General features: G+C 45.5%; 1 protein-coding gene across 4 annotated transcripts in view; it reads left to right on the forward strand.

Moving 5' to 3' along the window:
- The window catches only part of ano6 (anoctamin 6), a 177822-nt gene that overhangs the window by 27045 nt on the left and 131053 nt on the right, over window positions 1-19724 (forward strand). For 2 of the 4 annotated variants that reach the window (XM_038781357.1, XM_038781355.1), the window contains exons 2-3: window positions 16769-16851; window positions 18093-18140. In XM_038781357.1, coding sequence (XP_038637285.1) covers window positions 16769-16851; window positions 18093-18140 — 131 coding nt within the window. The remainder of the gene's footprint in view (window positions 1-16768; window positions 16852-18092; window positions 18141-19724) is intronic. The other 2 variants (XM_038781358.1, XM_038781356.1) reach the window with 1 other exon arrangement.

Genomic DNA, 19724 nt, shown 5'->3' on the forward strand with positions numbered 1-19724 from the left:
ATTTCACCTTCCTGTCAGCCTTGTGGAATATTACCTCCCTCACTGAGGGTTTGGGGGGGGGGGGGGGGGATCAGCTGGGTAATTGAATACGGACAAATCAACCTGCCCAATAAGGGACCTGGGAAGGGCAGACCTGCTTGGGACTCGGATTATGACCTGTAAATAGTTTGCTCTAACAATAAATCGTTTTTGTTATACTCTCGAACCTGACTCCTCTGTGACCACAAAACTCACCATGGATAAATCAATAATACAGGCTAAAATCTGAGGCTTCCAGGCTCATTGTAATCTTTAAATGACCTATCTGCCCCCTGAGAGCAGGTTGACTGTCCACCTCCTGTCCCATCTTCATTAAGTATGGAAGTATGAGGTTTGACTGAGTTTAAAAAAAAAAATACATCTTGCCCTACCCTAATATGTGTGGTGATTTAAAATTACTCCCCAACTCCTCCAGTACCTGAATCAGGAAGTGCGAGTTAGTATCAGGCAAATCATGTCCAGAAAACAAATGAGGGAAAGATGGATCAAATTGAGAGATAAAAGATAGAAAAAGTAGCTCCTCACTTGTAGAAATACATTTTCAGTCCCAGCAAGGTTGTTTGATGGTAATTAAGATTGGCCAGGCTATTAAATATTCACTTACACTTGATGCACCAGCTGTTTTTCTGCCGTGTTAGTGAGTAATTAGTGGACAAGTGCCACAAATTCACACCTTTCATCTGTTTGAATGCCAAATCTCTCAAAAACCTATTAGTTAGCAAAGCTTGTGAAGAATCAATTTGGACAGCAGCTTCCTAATTTCCATCTGTGTAAGTGACAATGCCTGAAGTGGCTGTCCAGTTTGCACCATAATATCATGATGAACACAGACATATCTACTGTAAAATTGGGCCAATACTTTCAGGCCTGGTTCAAGTTTTTTTTTAAACAATCAATTTTATTGAGGTATTTTTTTGGCATTGTAGATTACAGAAATGTGCAAACATCAACGGAAAACCAACACTTCAACCAAACTATAGTGCACATAACCGGTCCTCTCCCATAAACACTACGTGCCTATTTATCTCTCCTACTCTACTCTAATCTCCCCCCTCCCCTGCTGACGTTCGATCTCCCGCGAAGAAGTCGATGAATGGTTGCCACCTTCGGGCGAACCCCAATACAGATCCCCTCGAGGCGAACTTGATTTTTTTCCAGACCCAGAAAACTCGACCTGTCCGAAAGCCATAGATCGGTCTTCGGGGGGTTTGAGTCCCTCCATGCCAGCAGTATTTGTTGCCGGGCTATCAGGAAGCAAAGGCCAGATGTCGGCCTCTTTCTCCTCCTGGGTCTTCCGAAACCCCGGAAATTGCCACCCCTGGACTCATCACCACCCTTGTTTTCAGTACCCGGGACATGACGCCTGCAAATCCCTCCCACTACCCCCTAAGCTTAGGGCATGCCATAAACATGTCAACGTGGTTCGCTGGTTCTCCCGCGCATCTAGCGCTCTTGTCCTCTACCCCAAAGTATTTGCTCATCTGCGCCACCGTCATGTGGGCCCGGTGAACGACCTTAAACTGAATCAGGCTGAGCTTGGCACATGTTGCGGTTGAGTTTACACTACTCGGGGCTTCCGCCCATACCCCGTCTTCCATCTCCCTGCCGAGTTCCTCCTCCCATTTGAGTTTCAGTTCCTCCGTCTGGGACTCTTCCCCCTTCATGAGCACCTTGTAAATATCCAAGACTCTACCCTCTCCACCTTCTCCTCTTAAAGACTATTCTGTCCTGGATCCCTATTGGCGGGAGGCGTGGGAAGGATGGGACCTGTCTGCATATAAAGTCCCGCACTTGTAAGTACCTGAAGTCATTTCCCCTTACCAGCCCAAATTTCTCCTCCAAAGCCCTCATGCTCGCAAAGCTCCCCTCCAGGAATATATCGCCCACCCTCCTCACCCCCGCCGCAGCCAAGTTCGAAACCCACCATCCATGTTCCCCGGGGCAAATCGATGGTTATCACATACCGGATCCCAGACCGACGCACCCACCTCCCCTACATGTTTCCTACACTGGCCCCATATCTGCAGGGCCGCCCCCATTACTGGGCTGGTGGAGTACCTGGCCGGCGAAAGCGGTAGGGGAGCTGTAACCAGGGCTGCCAGGCTGGTACCCCTGCATGAAGCCGCCTCCATCCGCTCCCAAATAGATCCCGTACCCACCATCCATTTCCTTATCATGGCTATGTTAGCCGCCCAGTAATAGTTGATCAGATTCGGCAACGCCTGTCGCCCTCGCTGTGTTTCCTTTCAAGCATCGCCTTCCTCACCCACGGGGATTTTCCCACCTAGACAAAGCTCATAATAATTTTGCTGGCCCTTTTGAAGAAGGACCCCGGGATAAAGATGGGGAGGCACTGAAAAATGAACAGGAATCTTGGGAGGATTGTCATCTTTACCGTCTGCACCCACCCCGCAAGTGATAGCGGGAGTGCATCCCATCTCCGAAACTCCCTCTTCATTAGTTCCACCACTCTAGTCAAATTTAACTTATGTAACCTGCCCCAGTCTCATGCCACCTGTATCCCCAAGTATCAGAAACTTTCCCTAACCAGCCTAAATGGCAGCTCCTTCAACCTATTCTCCTGGCCCCTTACCTGCACTACAAACATCTCACTCTTAGTCATATTTAATTTGTACCTTGAGAGCCGGCCAAACTTTCTCAATGTTTCCAGTATATTGCCTGTCCCGGCTAGTCTGCATAGCGAGAGACCTTGTGCTCCACCCCCCCAAAAACTCTACTAGGTATCCATCCGGTCCCGGGGCTTTACCCGACTGCATGGCCTTATTCCCCCAGTACCTCTTCCACTCTAATCGGGGCTCCCAGACCGTCCACTAGTCCCCTGCCCACTTTTGGGAAGGTTAGTCCGTCCAGGAACCGTTTCATCTCCTCCGGCTCCTCTGGGGGTTCTGAAGTGTAGAGCTTATATAAAAGTCCTGAAACACCTTAGTCAGTCCTGGCGGGTCCTCCACTCTGTTCCCCTTCCCGTCTACCACCCTACTTACTTCCCTGGCCGCCTCCCTCCTCCTGAGTTGTTCCACGACTCTACTCGTGGATAGCAGTCGCAGTTTCGCCTGCAGTCTCCTTCTCTCCCTGAGTAGGTCGTCCCACCGGGGACCCTGCATGCTCCTCGTCTATCCGGTGGATCTCCTTAACCAGTCTATCCATTTCTGCTCTGTCCGTCCTATCCCTGTGAGCCTGAATTGAGATCAGCTCCCCACTCACTACCGCCTCCCACAGGGTTGCTGCTGAAACCTCCCCCGTATCGTTAACCTTCAGGTAATTTTGCCTGCAATCCCTCCTGGACTTAGAATCCAAGCCAGAAAGGAAAACCTGGCTGATCCAGCTCTTCCTTAGTCTAACCTGTTCAGACACTTTCAAATGTGTCTCCTGCAACATAATTACATCCGTCTTTAGAGCCTGCAAGTGCGTGAACACACGTGCTGTTTTGACTGGCCCGTTTAGTCCTCTGACATTCCAGGTGATCAGTCTGGTTGGAGGGCACACGCCCCCCCCCCCTCCCCCGGGTTGTGAATCTATGGAATTCCTTGCCCAGTGAAGCAGTTGAGGCTCCTTTCTTAAATGTTTTTAAGGTAAAGATAGATAGTTTTTGAAGAATAAAGGGATTAAGGGTTATAGTGTTCGGGCTGGAAAGTGGAGCTGAGTCCACAAAAGATCAGCCATGATCTCATTGAATGGTGGAGCAGGCTCGAGGGGCCAGATGGCCTACTCCTGCTCCTAGTTCTTATGTTCTTATGTTCTTGTACTCCTTGAATCCAAGTATCTTATTCTGTTTCCTTTTCATTGGTGTTTCTCCTTTTAAAATTGAAACAAAACCTAAAGATTTGATGGTACTTGACCATTTTTATGCGCAAAATGTATGCCTAAGCATCGAATATAGTGGATTGGATTACACATGAAAGTGTACCACCCTCCAAGTTGGTGAAAGCTGAGAGTGGCCTAGATGTCCAAAATCTGAGCCTGAAACATATTTACGATGCTCGTGAAAATTTGTGGCTGATTTGTTTCAAATAAAAATGCTAATATACAGGAATTGTTCCTGAGCTCAGTTTGTCAATTCTAGGTCAGTGTAGCTTCACTTTTGTAGCAAATGAGTGTTCTCTAGTTTGGAGAAAGATTTTATTATGGCCTCTTGTTTTCTCGTTGCCAAGTACCTAATTATCCAATGTCTCCTATTTAACATTCCCACCCTATTACTTAAATCCCTTGCCTGATTTACAACTATCACACCATCTTCAGTCATGCCAAGAATTTCCATTCCGCTCTTCTGCATCCTTCTCTTTTAGAGCTTGACTTCGGCTTTCTTAGATCTCACTCTGCAATTTCCTTCCTAAACCCCCTAACAGCAATGAAATGAATGAACAGAACTTTATTTTTGGTGACGACAACTGGGAAAAATATACTGGTCAGAACACGACTGGAAATTCCTGTCCTTTGAATAGTTCCATGAGATTTTTAATGTCAACTGGAGTACATACATGAGATTTCAATCAATATCTCATTTGAAGGACTGCTAAAACAGTATTGCATGGAATTGCCAGCTAGATTATGTGTGGAGTGCATGGAAAATGACTTGGGTTCAGCGGACTCTGTGATCAAAAACAGGAAATATACAATAGATCTATCAACATCTGTGAAGAGAAGATGGGTTAATGTCCTAGTTACAATTGTTAATATTGCAATCCTGTCACAGTGAAGTATGAGCAGCTGTTACTTAATTGGGAAAGTTTAGGGCATTATTCTTAAGAACTGGTTTCCACTGTGTGGTGCGTGCGTGTGTGCGATAGCGGTGGCTGGGTGTGATGGGTTCGGTGAAGGTGGTGAAGCCGTTTCTGTCCCGAAACCAGAGCTAAGCAAAGCGGCGGGTGCAGGAGATTTACCAGGCCTGGTACTGGGAGGTGCCCAACAGCATACTGAAATTTTCCCTGGATATTCCAGTGAAACAGGGACGGGATAAACTGTGGAAATGTTCATGAAAAATGTCCACATCATCGATCCCCAGATTATTGAATTCTGGTGTTACGGGTAAATTGGATCGTGAAGAAACTAAAGTATGGAAGCATGAGGCACACATCATGCATCACTTCCACGAAACAAAAACCCCGCCGACCCACATATTTCCTCATCCAGGTTCTATGGTGGTCATGGTATGTAAGTAATGAGGGAGAATTGCTATTGTAAAATAAATGTGTGTTTGTGTGTGGGGAGGAAAGAAGGTCTATGTCTGTATTCTCTGGGGTTTGTGGATAAACCATTAAGGAAAGGCTGGCTCCAGATTCTTGCTTCTCTCTGAATGAAATGAAATGAGCAGTGAATTAGACCACTAATGCTCCATTACAAAGGATTGTGTGTGAAGTGTTAGCTTGATTTATCTCTCTCTATTTCTGGTATTTTTGTTTCAGATTACAAGATTTAAAAAAAAAATTGCCCTATAACCACATGATCATACAAATATCAACTTCATATTTATAATTTGCCACAGTAAATCTGTTTTGAAAAAACAAGCACCATAGCAGTTTACAATGATGTTTACTATTCAGCATGACACAAGGTTCAAAAGAAATTGTTTAATAAAAAAAGATCATCCTTTGCCTGTTGATTGCAGTGTTTAAACAAAAATGTTGCTGTTCCAAATCCACATCTGTATAGATGAATGTTGTAGTATATACAATAATAGCTGGTTTAGCACCAGAGTAGGAATTTGCTTTGACCAGTGTGGGCAAACGGGATCATTTTTAAACCACGATAACAAACGTTTAACCATAATTTGAGCATGAGTTTGGTTTATTTGGTGTCTGGAATTCACTTAAGGTCTTGCCGTTTCTTCAAATAATTCATATAGGAGACCCACAGTTGAGCCCAATCCTTGGCACACCAGATATCCGTATATATGAGGGGTAAGAACATTGGGGTAAAAGCAAATTACTGCGGATGCTGGAATCTGGAACGAAAGAGAAAATGCTGGAAAATTTCAGCAGCTCTGGCAGCATCTGTAGGGAGAGAAAATAGCTAATGTTTTGAATCCGATGACTCTTTGTCAAAGCTAACAGACAGAGAAAATGGGAAATATTTATACTGTGGAGTGAGAATGAAAGATGAGACATAGCCACAGAAACCAAGGGGAAAGACTGCCAATGGCAGTCCCCAGAGAGAACAAAAATGTGAAAGGTCAAGCAGCAGAGAAACTAACATCAGAGAATGAACTGTAGATGTGGGTGGAGGGGAAGGGGGAAACAAAGAGGAGAAAGGTTGAGGGGAAGGGGGAAACAAAGAGGAGAAAGGTTAAGGAAAGGTGGATAAGATTGGGGGGGGGGCGTTAAATATACATATTAAGAAAGAAAGAAATGGTAAAAGACAGTTAAAATGAAATGGGATGAAAACAAATGGGTCGAGGTGGGGTAGAGCTGATCATCTGAAGTTGTTGAATTTGATGTTGAGACTGGAAGGCTGTAGCGTGCCTAACCGGAAGATGAGATGTTGTTCCTCCAGTTTGCGTTGCGCTTCACTGGAACATTGGAGCAAGCCAAGAACAGACATGTGGGCATGGGAGTAGGGTCTTTTGTTAAAATGGCAAGCAATGGGATGGTCAGGGTCCTGAATGCGCACAGACCAAAGATGCTCAGCAAAGTGATCACCCAGTCTGCGTTTGGTCTCTCCGATTATAGAGGAGATCACATTGGGAGCAGCGAATGCAGTAAACCAAATTGGAAGGGATGCAAGTGAAATGAAATGCTGCTTAACCTGGAATGAGTGGTTTGGGCCTGGGATGTTAAGCATGCAAGTGGTAAAGGGGCAGGTGTTGCATCTTCTGGGATTGCATGGGAAGGTGCCATGGGTGATGGGAGAGTTACTGGGTATGGTGGAGGAGTGGACTAGATTATCTGAGGGAATGGTCTCTGTGGAAAGCTGACAGAGGAAGTGAAGGGAAGATCTGTTTGGTGGTGACATCATGCTGGAATTGGCGAAAATGGCAGAGGATTATGCTTTGCATACGGAGGCTGGTGGGATGAAATGTGAGAACGAGGGGGACTCTATCCTTGTTCTGGGAGGGGGCGAGGGTAGTGGCGTGGGAGATGGACCGCACACTGTTGAGGGCCCTGTCAACAACTGTAGGTGGGAAATAATAATCACTTATTGTCACAAGGATGCTTCAATGAAGTTATTGTGAAAAGCCCCTAGTCGCCACAATCCGGCGCTTGTTTTGGGAGGCCGGTATGGGAATTGAACCCGCGCTGCTGGCATTATTCTGCATTACAATCCAGCTATTTAGCCCACTGTGCTAAACCAGCCCCTAATCACTGTTGAGGAAGAAGGAACACGTTTTAAAAGCACCATTTTGGAAAGTGGCATAATTGGATCAAATGCAACGGAGGTAAGAGTTGAGAGAAAGGGATGGAGTCCTTCCAGGGTGTATGGTGCGAACAGCTGTAGTCCAGATAGCTGTGGGAGTCAGTGGGCTTGTAGTGGATATTAGTGGATAGTCTATTGCCTACAGTCTATAGTCAAATGGAAATGGAGACCGAAAGATCAGGGAAGGGAAGGAAAGTGTCTGAGATGGACCAGGCGAAAGTGATGAAGGGGTGGAAACTGGAAGCGAAGTTTTTTTTTTTAAATTTAGAGTATCCAAATCATTTTTTCCAATTAAGGGGCAATTTAGCGTGGCCAATCCACCTAGCCTGCACATCTTTGGGTTGTGGGGGCGAAACCCACGCAAACACTGGGAGAATGTGCAAACTCCACACAGACAGTGACCCAGAGCCGGGATCGAACCTGGGACCTCGGCGCCGTGAGGCTGCAGGGCTAACCCACTGCGCCACCGTGCTGCCCTACTGGAAGCGAAGTTGATGACTTTTTCCAGGTCTGATGAGAGCATGATGCGGCACCAAAATAGTAATCAATGTATCGGTAAAGGAGTTGTGGGAGGGGCCCGGATAGGCTTGGAACAGGAATGTTCCACATACCCCATAAAAAGGCAAGCATAGCTAGGACCCTTGCGGGTACCCATTGCTGCACCTTTGATTTGGAGAAAGTGGGATGAGTTAAAGGAGAAGTTGTTGAGAGAGAGAACGAGTTCAGCCAGGCAGAGGAGTGGTGGTGGATGGGAATTGTCTGGGCCTCTGTTCGAGAAAGAAGTGAAGAGCTCTCCGGCCATCCTGGTGTGGGATGGAGGTGGAGAGAGATTGCACATCCATGGCGAACTGGAAGCTGTCAATATGATGCAGTGCATCAGAGGAATCCCGGATGTAGGTGGGGAGGGAATGGACCAGAGGAGTGAGGATGGAGTCAAGATAAGTGGAAATAAAGTTCGGTGGGGCAGGAGCATGCTGACACAAGAAAATTGGGGTGATCTTTAAAACCGCCACTAGGACTCCAATTGAATTAATGTCTTTCTGTACCTGTCCCTTCTTTCAACTTTTTCTTTTTGTAACAGTGGCTGGGATTTCCCATGGTGAATGCGGCAAGCCATTGGCTGCCTGCAGGATTTTTCATTCCCATTGATGTCTATGAACATTTGCCTGGCTTTCCCACCCTGCCGCCAGGGAACCCGCAGCAAGGGGTCAACTTTAGTGGAAGAAGATCCCACCGATGGGAGGTGGCAGAAAGTCCTGCCCAAGATTTATTTTTACTCTGTACCCTTTGTGACCATCTAGATTTTCTCAAGCATTTACTATCTTTTGTTTTAACTTATTTCAAGTTTCGTTTTGGTGTGATTTTAATTTTTGGTACATAATCCTGAACACAACTAATTATAATGGAGCAGTACACTGGAATCAGTTTAATGTGAAGCCTTCTCTACCCACATGCTGCATTGTTGGAAGAACATATTGTTATACAGTTCGACATTCAAAGACTATTGCCAAATACCAATTTATTTTTGACAAATGATTCACAGTATTTACCATCAACAGAACATGCTCCAACAACATTAAGAGTTAATTAAAGTTGACAAAACATGGCCTTTTAGGCCATCAACCTTCAATGTTTGGCATCTTGGAGATAAAACAAATCATCCTCTACTTTCATGGAAAACTCATCATGAGATATCCACCACCACCACTGTGAACCCCAGCACTGATCCTGGCAAGGTTTGAGGTGAGGTCTTTAAATAAATGAGCTAGCATCCTTGCCATTTGAGGCCCATGTTAGTGCAGAAAGTTACAAAGCGGAACTTGGTACTTTCAAGGGAGATGTTGCTGATTGCTGTGCACCAGAGCAAGACTAATATCGCAAAAATGAGTTGCTATTCAATTTGTATCTTTTGGCCTTGTTATTTGCAAAATAAAGCAGGTTGGTGAGACATCAGTGGAGGCTCCTCCCTAGCACATTTTTGCAACTGCTGGTTTTCTATGTAAATGTGTACATCCCAAAGGCTGTGATGCTATTCCAACCCTAAGTAGCAGGTCTGCAAAATCTGACCCATTATGTATTGGCTACAGCTGCGGCAATACCTTCTGTGGTCACGAATGTTCTTTGGCATCTTTGCATTCTTTTTTAAAAAGATAATCTTCCTCATGGAGGTAACTGAAGGAGTTTGGATACTGGCCAAACTTCCCCCAAAAAAGTTTTGTTTTGTTCGTCAGTATATCCACATAATTTGCTTTCTTCATTGTCAAGTTTCTTTCTATACTTTCTACACCAAGCATACTTGAAAAGGTAAGTAACTGCTGTAGGAAATTATTTTGACAATGACTGATATGTTTTGCAATATATACTGACTTGTTTTTGCAATATAGAAGTAATCACTGACTAGTACAGAATGTGGCACTTGGGCCATTCAGTCTGTGACAGCTTTTTTCCCAAATCCCTGCACTCTTTTTTTTCTCCTTCAAATATATTTTAGTTCTGTAGCCTTCTTGTTGGGGTATCTAAACCCCACCCCTCTCCACCCCATCTCCTGTGTGACAGGCAGTGACAATTCCCATTATACTAACAAATAAGGTAAGCATTATGGTGTTGAATTGTATTTAAGGGGAGTCAGTGGCGTAGTGGTATTATCACTGGACTAGTAATCCAGCGACCCAGAGTAATAATAAGAATCTATTAGTGTCACAAGTAGGTTACATTAACACTGCAATGAAGTTACTGTGAAAATCCCCTAGTTGACACACTCTGGCGCCTGTTCGGGTACACTGGGGAAGAATTCAGAACATCCAATTTACCTAGCAAACACGTCTTTTGGGACTTGTGGTAGAAAACTGGAGTTCCCGGAGGAAACCTACGCAGACACTGGGAGAACATGTAGACTCCGCACAGACAGTGACCCAAGCCGGGAATCGAACCCGGGGCACTGGCAAGTGAAGAAATAGTGCTAACCACTGAGTCATGGGCTGGAGACCTGGGTTTGAATCCCACCATGGCAGATGGTAAAATCTGAATTCAATAAAAATCTGGAATTAAAAGTCTTTTTTCAAAAAAAAAAGATGACCATGAAACCATTGGCGATTCTTGTAAAAACCCACCCAGTTCACTAATATCCTTTAGAGATGGAAATCTGGTCATCCTCACCTGACCTGGTCTACATGTGACTCCAGATCCACAGCAATGTGGTTGACTCTTAAATTCCCTCGGATGGGCACTAAATACAGAGGCCCAGCCAGCGACGCCCACATCACATGAACAAATTAAAAAAAGAAAATTCCACCAGGATTAATGCAAATGAAAATCAGCATTCCCCACCCCATCTCCTGTGTGACGGGTGGTGACAATCCCCATTATACTCACAAATAAGGCAACCATTAGGGTGTTGAATTGTATTCCATCAGGATTAATTAGAGTTATAATCCTGATTTAAAAAGCCAGAGTCGTATGATGACCATACTGGTTGAGTATCCTTTACCTGAAACCTTTGGTTCCGATGGCGCATCAGATTCCAGATAATTTGGGCTTCTCGCTGCTGCACATAGGACTAGGCCTTCTTAATTTATAATGACCTAAGACTAGTCTAGCTATAGTCTAAAGTAAATAAAATAACTAGAAAAATAAGATGTGTCACTGGATAATAAATTAATGGACTGTACCTGTAAAAAGCTCCCACTTGTGGCACTATGTGCGATTCTCCTTACAGGGAGGGTTCAGACTGTTGACAAGATTACGATTCACTGCTGACAAGCAACTAGACTTCCCGCATTAAAGTTTGGGTTCGATTGGCAAGGCTTGTAGCGGCTCGAGACGGGGAATTCCCATGCCAAAAGTGGAAGTGATTCTTAAAACGTGTGATCTTTGGATGTGTTTGGATTTACGGATGAAGGATACTCGACCTGTAGTAGTATTTTGTCTGTACTCTAAGCAAAAAATTTGTCGCCGCTGACCTAATGCTGAATCCCTTGTATGTGTGTTTGCCATTTCTGAACTTTATTCCTCTATTCTGTCCGCTTCTATCTCCATTTAACTCCAATTCATCCAAAGTGAAAATCGGGATGATGGATCTAAGTTGTACTCGTCCACGACCCCTATTTTTCTTACCCACTCTGATTAAATATAAAATCCGCATCTTAAAATGCCTCTTCGGGCTTGTCCTTTCCAACCTCTGCTGGTTCCTCTAGCCTTCAATCCATCCTTTCTCTGACTTTGTTTTACTCCCATCATCTTCTAAATCTCTCCTCCTTTCTATTTTTGGTTTTCTCGATTTAGAGCATTTTTCACAGAATGGTTGCAGCACAGGAGGCCATTCAGCCCATCATGTCTGTGCCAGATTTCCAAATGAGCAATGCACCAGTACCATGTCCCTTGCCTTCTCGTAAACCTTCACGTTCTTTCTTTTCAGATAATCTGATTCCCTCTTGAATTCTTTGATCCTGTCCCCACCATACTTACAGGCAACTCATTCCAAATCTTAACTACTTGCTGCGTGGAAAATCTGCTCCTTGTGTCTCCATTGCTTCTTTTGCCAATTACCTTAAATCTGTGCTCCCTTGTTCTCAATCCTTCTACCAGTGGCAACAGCATTTTCCTATTTACCAGACCCCACATGATTTTGTATACCTCTATTAATTCTTCTCTCAACATTCTCTCCCACAAGGAAAGACACCTCAACTTCTCCAGTCTATCCATGCAACTAAAGCTCCTCATCTCTGGTCCTAGTAAATCTTTTTGGCACTCTCTCCAAATGCCTTCACATCTTTTCTAAAGTGTGGCGCCCAGAACTGGAAACAATACTTCAATTAAGTCTAAACCAGTGTTTTATACAAGTTTAACATAACTCCTTGCTCTTGTACTTTATTCCCCCATTAAAAAGCATAGGATGCTACATTATTAGCCATTCTTTTCAGTACCACTATCAATGATTTATGCACATGCACAGCCAGTTCCCACTGCTCCTGCCCTTTAGAACGTGTACCGTTTATTTTATATTGTGCCTGTGTTTTTCCTGGTTAAAGTCCAACACGTTTGTTTCAAACACTAGCTTTCGGAGCACTGCTCCTTCCTCGGGTGAATGGTCTGATTCTCGGGTAGATTCACCTGAGGAAGGAGCAGTGCTCCGAAAACTAGTGTTTGAAACAAACATGTTGGACTTTAACCTGGTGTTGTAAGACTTCTCACTGTGCTCACCCCAGTCCAATGCCGGCATCTCCACATCATGTGTTTTTCCTACCATTGAATTTCATCTGCCACTTGTCCACCTATTCCACCAACGTCTATATCATGCTGAAATTCCGCACTATCCTCCTCACAGCTTACAGTATCAGTCACAAATTTTGAAATTAATGCATATAAACAAAGGCCTACGTCGTTAATATATATTAGAAAATTCCAGGGCCCAAAACTGACCCCTGGGGAGCTCCACTACAAACCTTCCTCCAGTCCAAAAAACATCCATTGCCCACTGCTCTCTGTTTTCTGTCACTCGGCCAATTTTGTATCCATGTTTTATTCCGTGAGCTCTTACTTGCTCACAGATCTGTTGTGCAGCACTATATCAAATGCCTATTGGAAGTCCCTGTACATAACCCGCTTCAACGTTTTCTGTTACCTCATTAAAACGGTTAAGTTAGTTAAACATGCTTCGCCCTTAACGAATCCATGCTGGCTTTCATTAATCCGCATTTGCCTTTTTTGTCCTGAATTATTGTGTGTGATTCAGTGGCCTCGTTGCGCTCGAGCGTGACAAGGCCAGTGAATAGCGGGAGAGGCCAAAAACAAGGTCCGTGTCAGGTGCCAAACCTTTCGCTATTCAACCGGCCCACTCCCACAGGCAAAATCGGGATTCACCGTTGCGTGGCGAGAAACCAATAATCACCACTTAAGACCGGTTTCCATACAATTAACGGGAGCCTCTCCTACCCAGCGGCCTCCCAAGATCTAACTGCCTCCCCAGCAAGTGGCTATGCTGGTGCAATTTAGTTCTCCTTTTGAAAAAAGTGAAACATGTGTGAGGGCTACTGCAGCCACCCGAGGAGATGAGTAGTTATCTTCGCTCACAGGAAATGAGCCCAGGGGCACTGGGCTTGTTGCTTTGTGCTCGGAAGGCACAAAGGGAGGCAGGTAGCCCTGGTTTGGGGGGGGGGGGGGGGGGGTTGAGGGTATCGGAGCTGGGGGGGGCGCACTGGGCCTCCATGCCTACCCCTGGATCGTGTGTCTCCATTCTGGGGGCAATCTCTCATTTACCGCAGTGGTCTCTGGTCGGGTGGCTGAAGGCCATTGCTAACAGGGAACTGGCAATCGGAGGTTAAATGAGCATTCGCACATCCCAAGTGGATCCCCGTGGGTGGTCGTACCAAGTAGATGTGGGGCTTATTGTGTAGCATTCTAATCAGACGGTGACGCCTGGACACTACACTATATCTGAACACTACGGAGGCAGCACCACAGACGCAGCAGCCAACATCCGAATACCCAGGGGATGGGCCCCAGCCCTGGGAACGTCCACGGCTGGGGCATGGCAACGTTTTGTTTGGGTGTCTGGGTGCAGGGTGTCGGATCTAGTGAGCAGGACCCTCCTTGCTCTGGCTGGGTGTGTCAGCAGGATGTGCTGGGACCTCCTGTCTGGGGGGTGGTCGGCCTGCATTGTGGAACAAAGAGCCAGAGGGGCCATGCAGGTTGTGGTGAAGGTTTTTCAATTTGTCGCTGACAAGTGTCCACTGACGAGACAAGACACCCCTGCCCCACACTTCCGAAGGTACTGCCCGACTCTCTCATTTCCCCCCCCCCCACCCAAGTTCTCTCTCAGTGATCCTTGACGTGCTTCGCCTTCATTGCTGTACCACTGCGTCTAGTTGTATCCCCAAGATGGACATCAGGGGTGAAGGCAGCCTGCTGCTTACCACTTGGAGGGGAGTGGGGAGAGGAAGAAAGCCATCGCGGAGGGTTGGCGCCATCAGCTGCATATTTTGCGGGAGAATGAACAACGAACAGTGGTTAGTTAGAGGGATAGGTCAGTCTGTGTCATCAGTTTGAATACCTCTGTTACATCCCTCTGTGCCTTTCTCTATTTTAAGGACTATTCCAGCTTCTCTAACCTGTCAATATAAATCACTCGTTCTGACATCTTTCTGGTAAATCTGCCCTGCTATCCTCTTCAAGGCCATGATAACTTTCTGCAGTGTGGTACACAGAACTTGACACAGTACTCCAGATGAGGAATAACCAGTGACTAAAAAAATATCCTTGCTTTTGTACTCTATGCCTCTACTTATAAAGTAAAGGACTGCTTTTTTTAAACAGACGTATCAACTTATGTTGCCACCTTCAAAGATTTGTGGTAGTGAACCCTAACACTTCCTTAAATTATGCATCCATTTCCCAAGTCCAATCCATTAATATATCAAAGAGAGCAGTGGTTCTTATATTGGGATCATGGAGGATCACCAGACTATACTTCTCTCCAGTTGGAAATCCTGCTCACCACAGGTGCAATCCAATTGCCGCACTGTACCGCAACAGCAGATTGCTACGGCACACCGTGGCCATAAAAATCAGAAGACCCCGCTCCCAGGATCTATCTACCTGCCTACCAACGCCTTGTGAGATCCAACGCATTCTCGCAAGACATCATGTTGTAATCCTGCCCATTGTTGATGGGATCACTTTTTGGCAAATCAGAGTATTAGAGCGAGACAGACAAAAAAATAATAAATTTAAACTACCCAATTATTTTTTTTTCCAATGAAGGGGCAATTTAGCGTAGCCAATCCTACCCTGCACATCTATTTGTGTTGTGGGGGTGAGACCCACGCAGATCTGGGAGAATATACAAACTCCACACAGACAGTGATCTGGAGCCGGGATCGAACCCGGGTCCTCGGCACCATGAGGCAGCAGTGATTCTATGCTAGGCACCGTGGCGGCCTTAGACCGAGACTGTTAGTCTCACTCTAATGTGCCGATTCCAGAGATACCCAAGGCTTGGGATTCATCACCTTCACCTCAGAGACCTCGAGCGAGTGCCATTCAGCACTGGTCCCCATGATGGAATGGCACTCGTGGGGGTCTCCCAGGGGATCGGAGGGTCCCAGTTGCATGCCCTTTGGGCAGGGTGGCACTCTGGCATGATCAGGCTGGGGGTGCCTGCATTGGTATTTGTTGGGTGGCAGAGGGGGGACCCTACCATAGTGCGTTCGAACTGGGTGGGGGAGGTGGTAGATTGGGGATTGCTTCGGGGACCTGGCTGATCGGGATGCTATTTTTGCATCTCGCTACACTGGGGAGTTCCGGCAGGTAGAGCTCCCCACTGTACAAAACGGGCTATGTGCGGCCTCGGCCGCGTGTTCCCAGTTGAGGCCCCTTGTACATGTGAGTAGCATTGAATAGCTATGTGTTTCTCGACATTACGAGCGCCGGGGAACATGTGGCTAAATGCATTCGCTATGGGATTTTATTCCAATTTGGTTAAATTGAGCCCCACGTCACCAGTACTGTTTTCTGGCTTTTAGCCAGTTTGAATCTGAACTGCATCGCACTCCCTTATCCCATGGATTTACGAGTTAATAATCCGGCCTTTTGAAGGTCTATATTCACAACCTCCACCTTGTCAAAACCTTATTGTCAAATTCAATCAGATTTGACAGCCACTCAAAACCACGCCTGGAAGGCATAACCTGATTAATCTTTTATCAGAACAGTTCCGATGAAAGATCATCAATCCGAAGCGCTAATTCTACTTCTCTCCCAAAGATCCTGTCAGACTTGCAGTGTATTCCCAGCTTTTAGTTTTTAATTTGGACTTCCAGCATCTACAGTATTTTGCTTTCGTATTGCAGATTAATTATCCATCATTAAATGGCCTCTTCAATCCAGTTCAATTTAGTTATTCCTTTTATTGGTTGTAGATGAGGGCCTTTAAAATTAAATAAGCCATTAAGCCCTCCCTCATGCTTTCAACATTCCTGTCAACCAAATTGTTACGGAACAACATTACGGTGAAATGGGGTTGGGGTGGTGTGATGATTGGAGTTTCAAGTAAATGTTGTTCACATTGCTGTTTATGGGTTGGATTCTTCCGCCCCACCTGCCGCTAGATCGCCACCGGCGAGACGCGGGCAACGGAAAAGTCCATTGACCTCGGACGGGATTCTAGTCGTTGGGCGGTCACGGCCAAAGAATTCCGCCCACAATCTTATCAAATGTGAGCTTGTAGTAGTTTTAAATACCATTTATGTAATGAATAATACGATGGATAATTACAAAACTTCCTTAAGATTGCATGGCAGCCTAACTAATTAATTGATCTATTAATGAGTAATTCATAAATACTGTGTGTTTGTTTATTCATTAGGGGATGAGGAGTTTTTTGAACAAACCTACATTCCCAACTATGGAACGATGCCAGGTGAACATACTCAACTGCAAACTGATTTGGTAAGTCAGCGTGAGAATTTTTGATGAAGTGAAGTCTGGAAGCCTGGTAGAGTCCTTATATTCTATTAAAGTACTTCAGTAAAGAGTTACATGAAGAGTAGCTCTGGTACACTTAATAAAATCCAGGCATTTTCCAATAATATGTAAACGTCATGCTGATTTATACCAGTTGATTATTTCTTTAAGACTGGTTTTTCGGGCAGCACGGTGGTGCAGTGGATACCACTGCTGCCTCGCGGCGCCGAGGTCCCAGGTTTGATTTCAGCTCTGGGTCACTGCCCGTATGGAATTTGCACATTCTTCCTGTGTTTGCGTGGGTTTCGCCCCCCGCAACCCAAAGATGTGCAGGCTAGGCGGATTGGCCACACTAAATTGCCTCTTAATTGGTAAAAATGAATTGGGTACTCAATTTATTTATGTATAAAAAGACTGTTTTTCAGGGTGTACTCCTGATAAATGAGGAGTTTGCCTAAGATCACCTGCTAACTGACAAAAGAAAATCCTCATGTAACAAGAAACTTATCAATATAACCCATGTGATGGCAAAGCTGATCTTTTTTTATTTTGTAATATGGTGTAGTATTAGCACAGGCAGTAACTAAATTTTCCAGTCCCAAGATAGATGAGCGACTTACCAGTTTCTACTTCTCGTGTTTTTTAATAGTTTGTAGACAGATGCTACTGGAGCTGGACATGGGGGGGATAATGCTGACATCCTCTATCTAATTTCTCCCTTTCAATATCATTAGCACAGGAGAAAACAAAGATGAACAGGCATTAATGTTATCTCCACTGGAAAGGGTGTCTCTCTTCCCTGGCCTTCGCAGGCTTCCAATACCTATGGACTGGAGAAGAACAAAATTAATGTGGATTTTACTTTAATTATACACTACCAAAGAACTTGTGAACCACTCTGAGCATTATTTTAAAAATTGTTTCAAAAATTGCAATATTTAAGGGTTCTTCAGTATACATTTACATTTGTGGCTATCCCCTGCAAATTAAAAATAATATATTTTTCTGTTAAGAATCCTCTACATAGACTTACAGTAATGTTTGTCTTAATAGGATATGAATTTAAGCAAAGGTGATCCTCTGATAGGTGTTAATCAAATAAAAATGTGAATGAATGCAGAAGCACACAAATGGTACTTTAAAAAAAATAGCAGTGTGTAATTATGTTTCTATAGCATTTTAATGTAAGTGATGAATCAATATAACTCTTCCGGTACCATTAACAGGGTCCATATAGGAAAGAGGCAACTTACTTATTTGGTCCAAAGTCTGTGGTAAGATGGTACAACTTGCACGCTCCTCTTCAGGTGGATGTTTCTGGGGAATGGTATTCTTGGTCACTCAATATATTCTAAGCTGATTCCATAGATCTTAGCGCACTGAGCAGTTGCCAAACAACATCAGAGACTGTGCTTATTGAAAATCCCTGTTCTGAACTGCCTCATTTCTGCACAAGGTCTGAGAGCAAACTGAAGTTAATTATTTTTCTGATTATCCAACAGCAATTTGTCATTTGAAAAATCTCAGCAGTTCCACTTACTAGATATTACAGCATTTATTTACTTTGGTACAGTTTGCCATTCAGGAGTCACCAATTTTAAAGACAATTCAACACAACATTGAGAAATAACTAAGAGACCACTACTATCCATCTATTTCCAGCAATTGAGAAAATTTGCATACTCATTTCATGTCTTTGCTGTCAAGTTGCCAGCCATTTCTAATCTATAAATTGCCAATATTGCTTATCTGCCTAATAATTTATTCACCCCATTCTGTGTAAATCACCTTCCCTCCCTGAAGCTTTAGTCCTTTCAAACAATTAATTCATCTCCTTCTGGTAGGAAAGATAATCTTGATGCCTGTTCCATCTGCGAAACTTAGCATACCCTTCTGACCATTTGCCCTCTGCCTGATGCCGCAATTGTACTCGAGGTTTAATGTCAGCAGCCAAATATAATGTACAATTGAGATTTGTAGAAGATCTGGGGCGGTATTCTCCGACCCCCCGCAGGGTCGTAGAATCGCCTGGGGCCGGCGTAAATCCCGCCCCCACCGTGGCCTGAATTCTCCGCCACCCGGGAATCGGCGGGGGTGGGAATCATGCCGTGCCGGTCGGCGGGCCCCCCGCGGCGATTCTCCAGCCCGCGATGGGCCGAAGTCCCGCCGCTGACAGGCCAATCCCGCTGGCAGGAATCAGAGCACATCTGGTGCCGGCGGGAGCAGGCGGCGCGAGTGGGCCCCTGGGGTGGGGGCGCGGGGCGATCTGACCCCGGGGGTTATCCCCACTGTGGCCTGGCCTGCGATCGGGGCCCACCGATTGGCGGGCGGGCCTATGCCGTGGGGACACTTTTTTTTCTTCCGCCGCTGCCATGGCCTTCACTATGGCGGAGGCGGAAGAGACCCCCTCCACCGCGCATGCGCAGGGTGACGTCAGCGGCCGCTGACGTTCCGGCGCATGCGCGGACTCACCCTGGCCGGTGAAGGCCTTTCGGCCAGCCGTTCACGCCAAGGGCCGTTCGCGGCGGTCGGTGGAGCGGCAACCACTCCGGCGCGGGCCTAGCCCCTAAAGGTGCGCAGAATTCCGCACCTTTGGGGAGGCCCGATGCCAGAGTGGTTCTCGCCACTCCGGTACGCCGGGACCCCCCGTCCCGCCGGGTAGGTGTGAATTCTGGCCCAGATGTCCATGACAAAGATTTTTGTCTATCCTCATGTTGGATTTCATATTACAGGCAAATGGATAAATATCTACTGTTGGATTGTTAGCGATCAGTGTGATCACTGGGAGAGGGCGATGATTTCTCTGTCATTTATAGTGATATCTTAAACCATGCACAAATGGTGAAAAGAGGAAATCT

The sequence above is a fragment of the Scyliorhinus canicula genome, chromosome 20 (assembly GCF_902713615.1).
Source record: "Scyliorhinus canicula chromosome 20, sScyCan1.1, whole genome shotgun sequence".
Taxonomy (NCBI): Eukaryota; Metazoa; Chordata; class Chondrichthyes; order Carcharhiniformes; family Scyliorhinidae; genus Scyliorhinus; species Scyliorhinus canicula.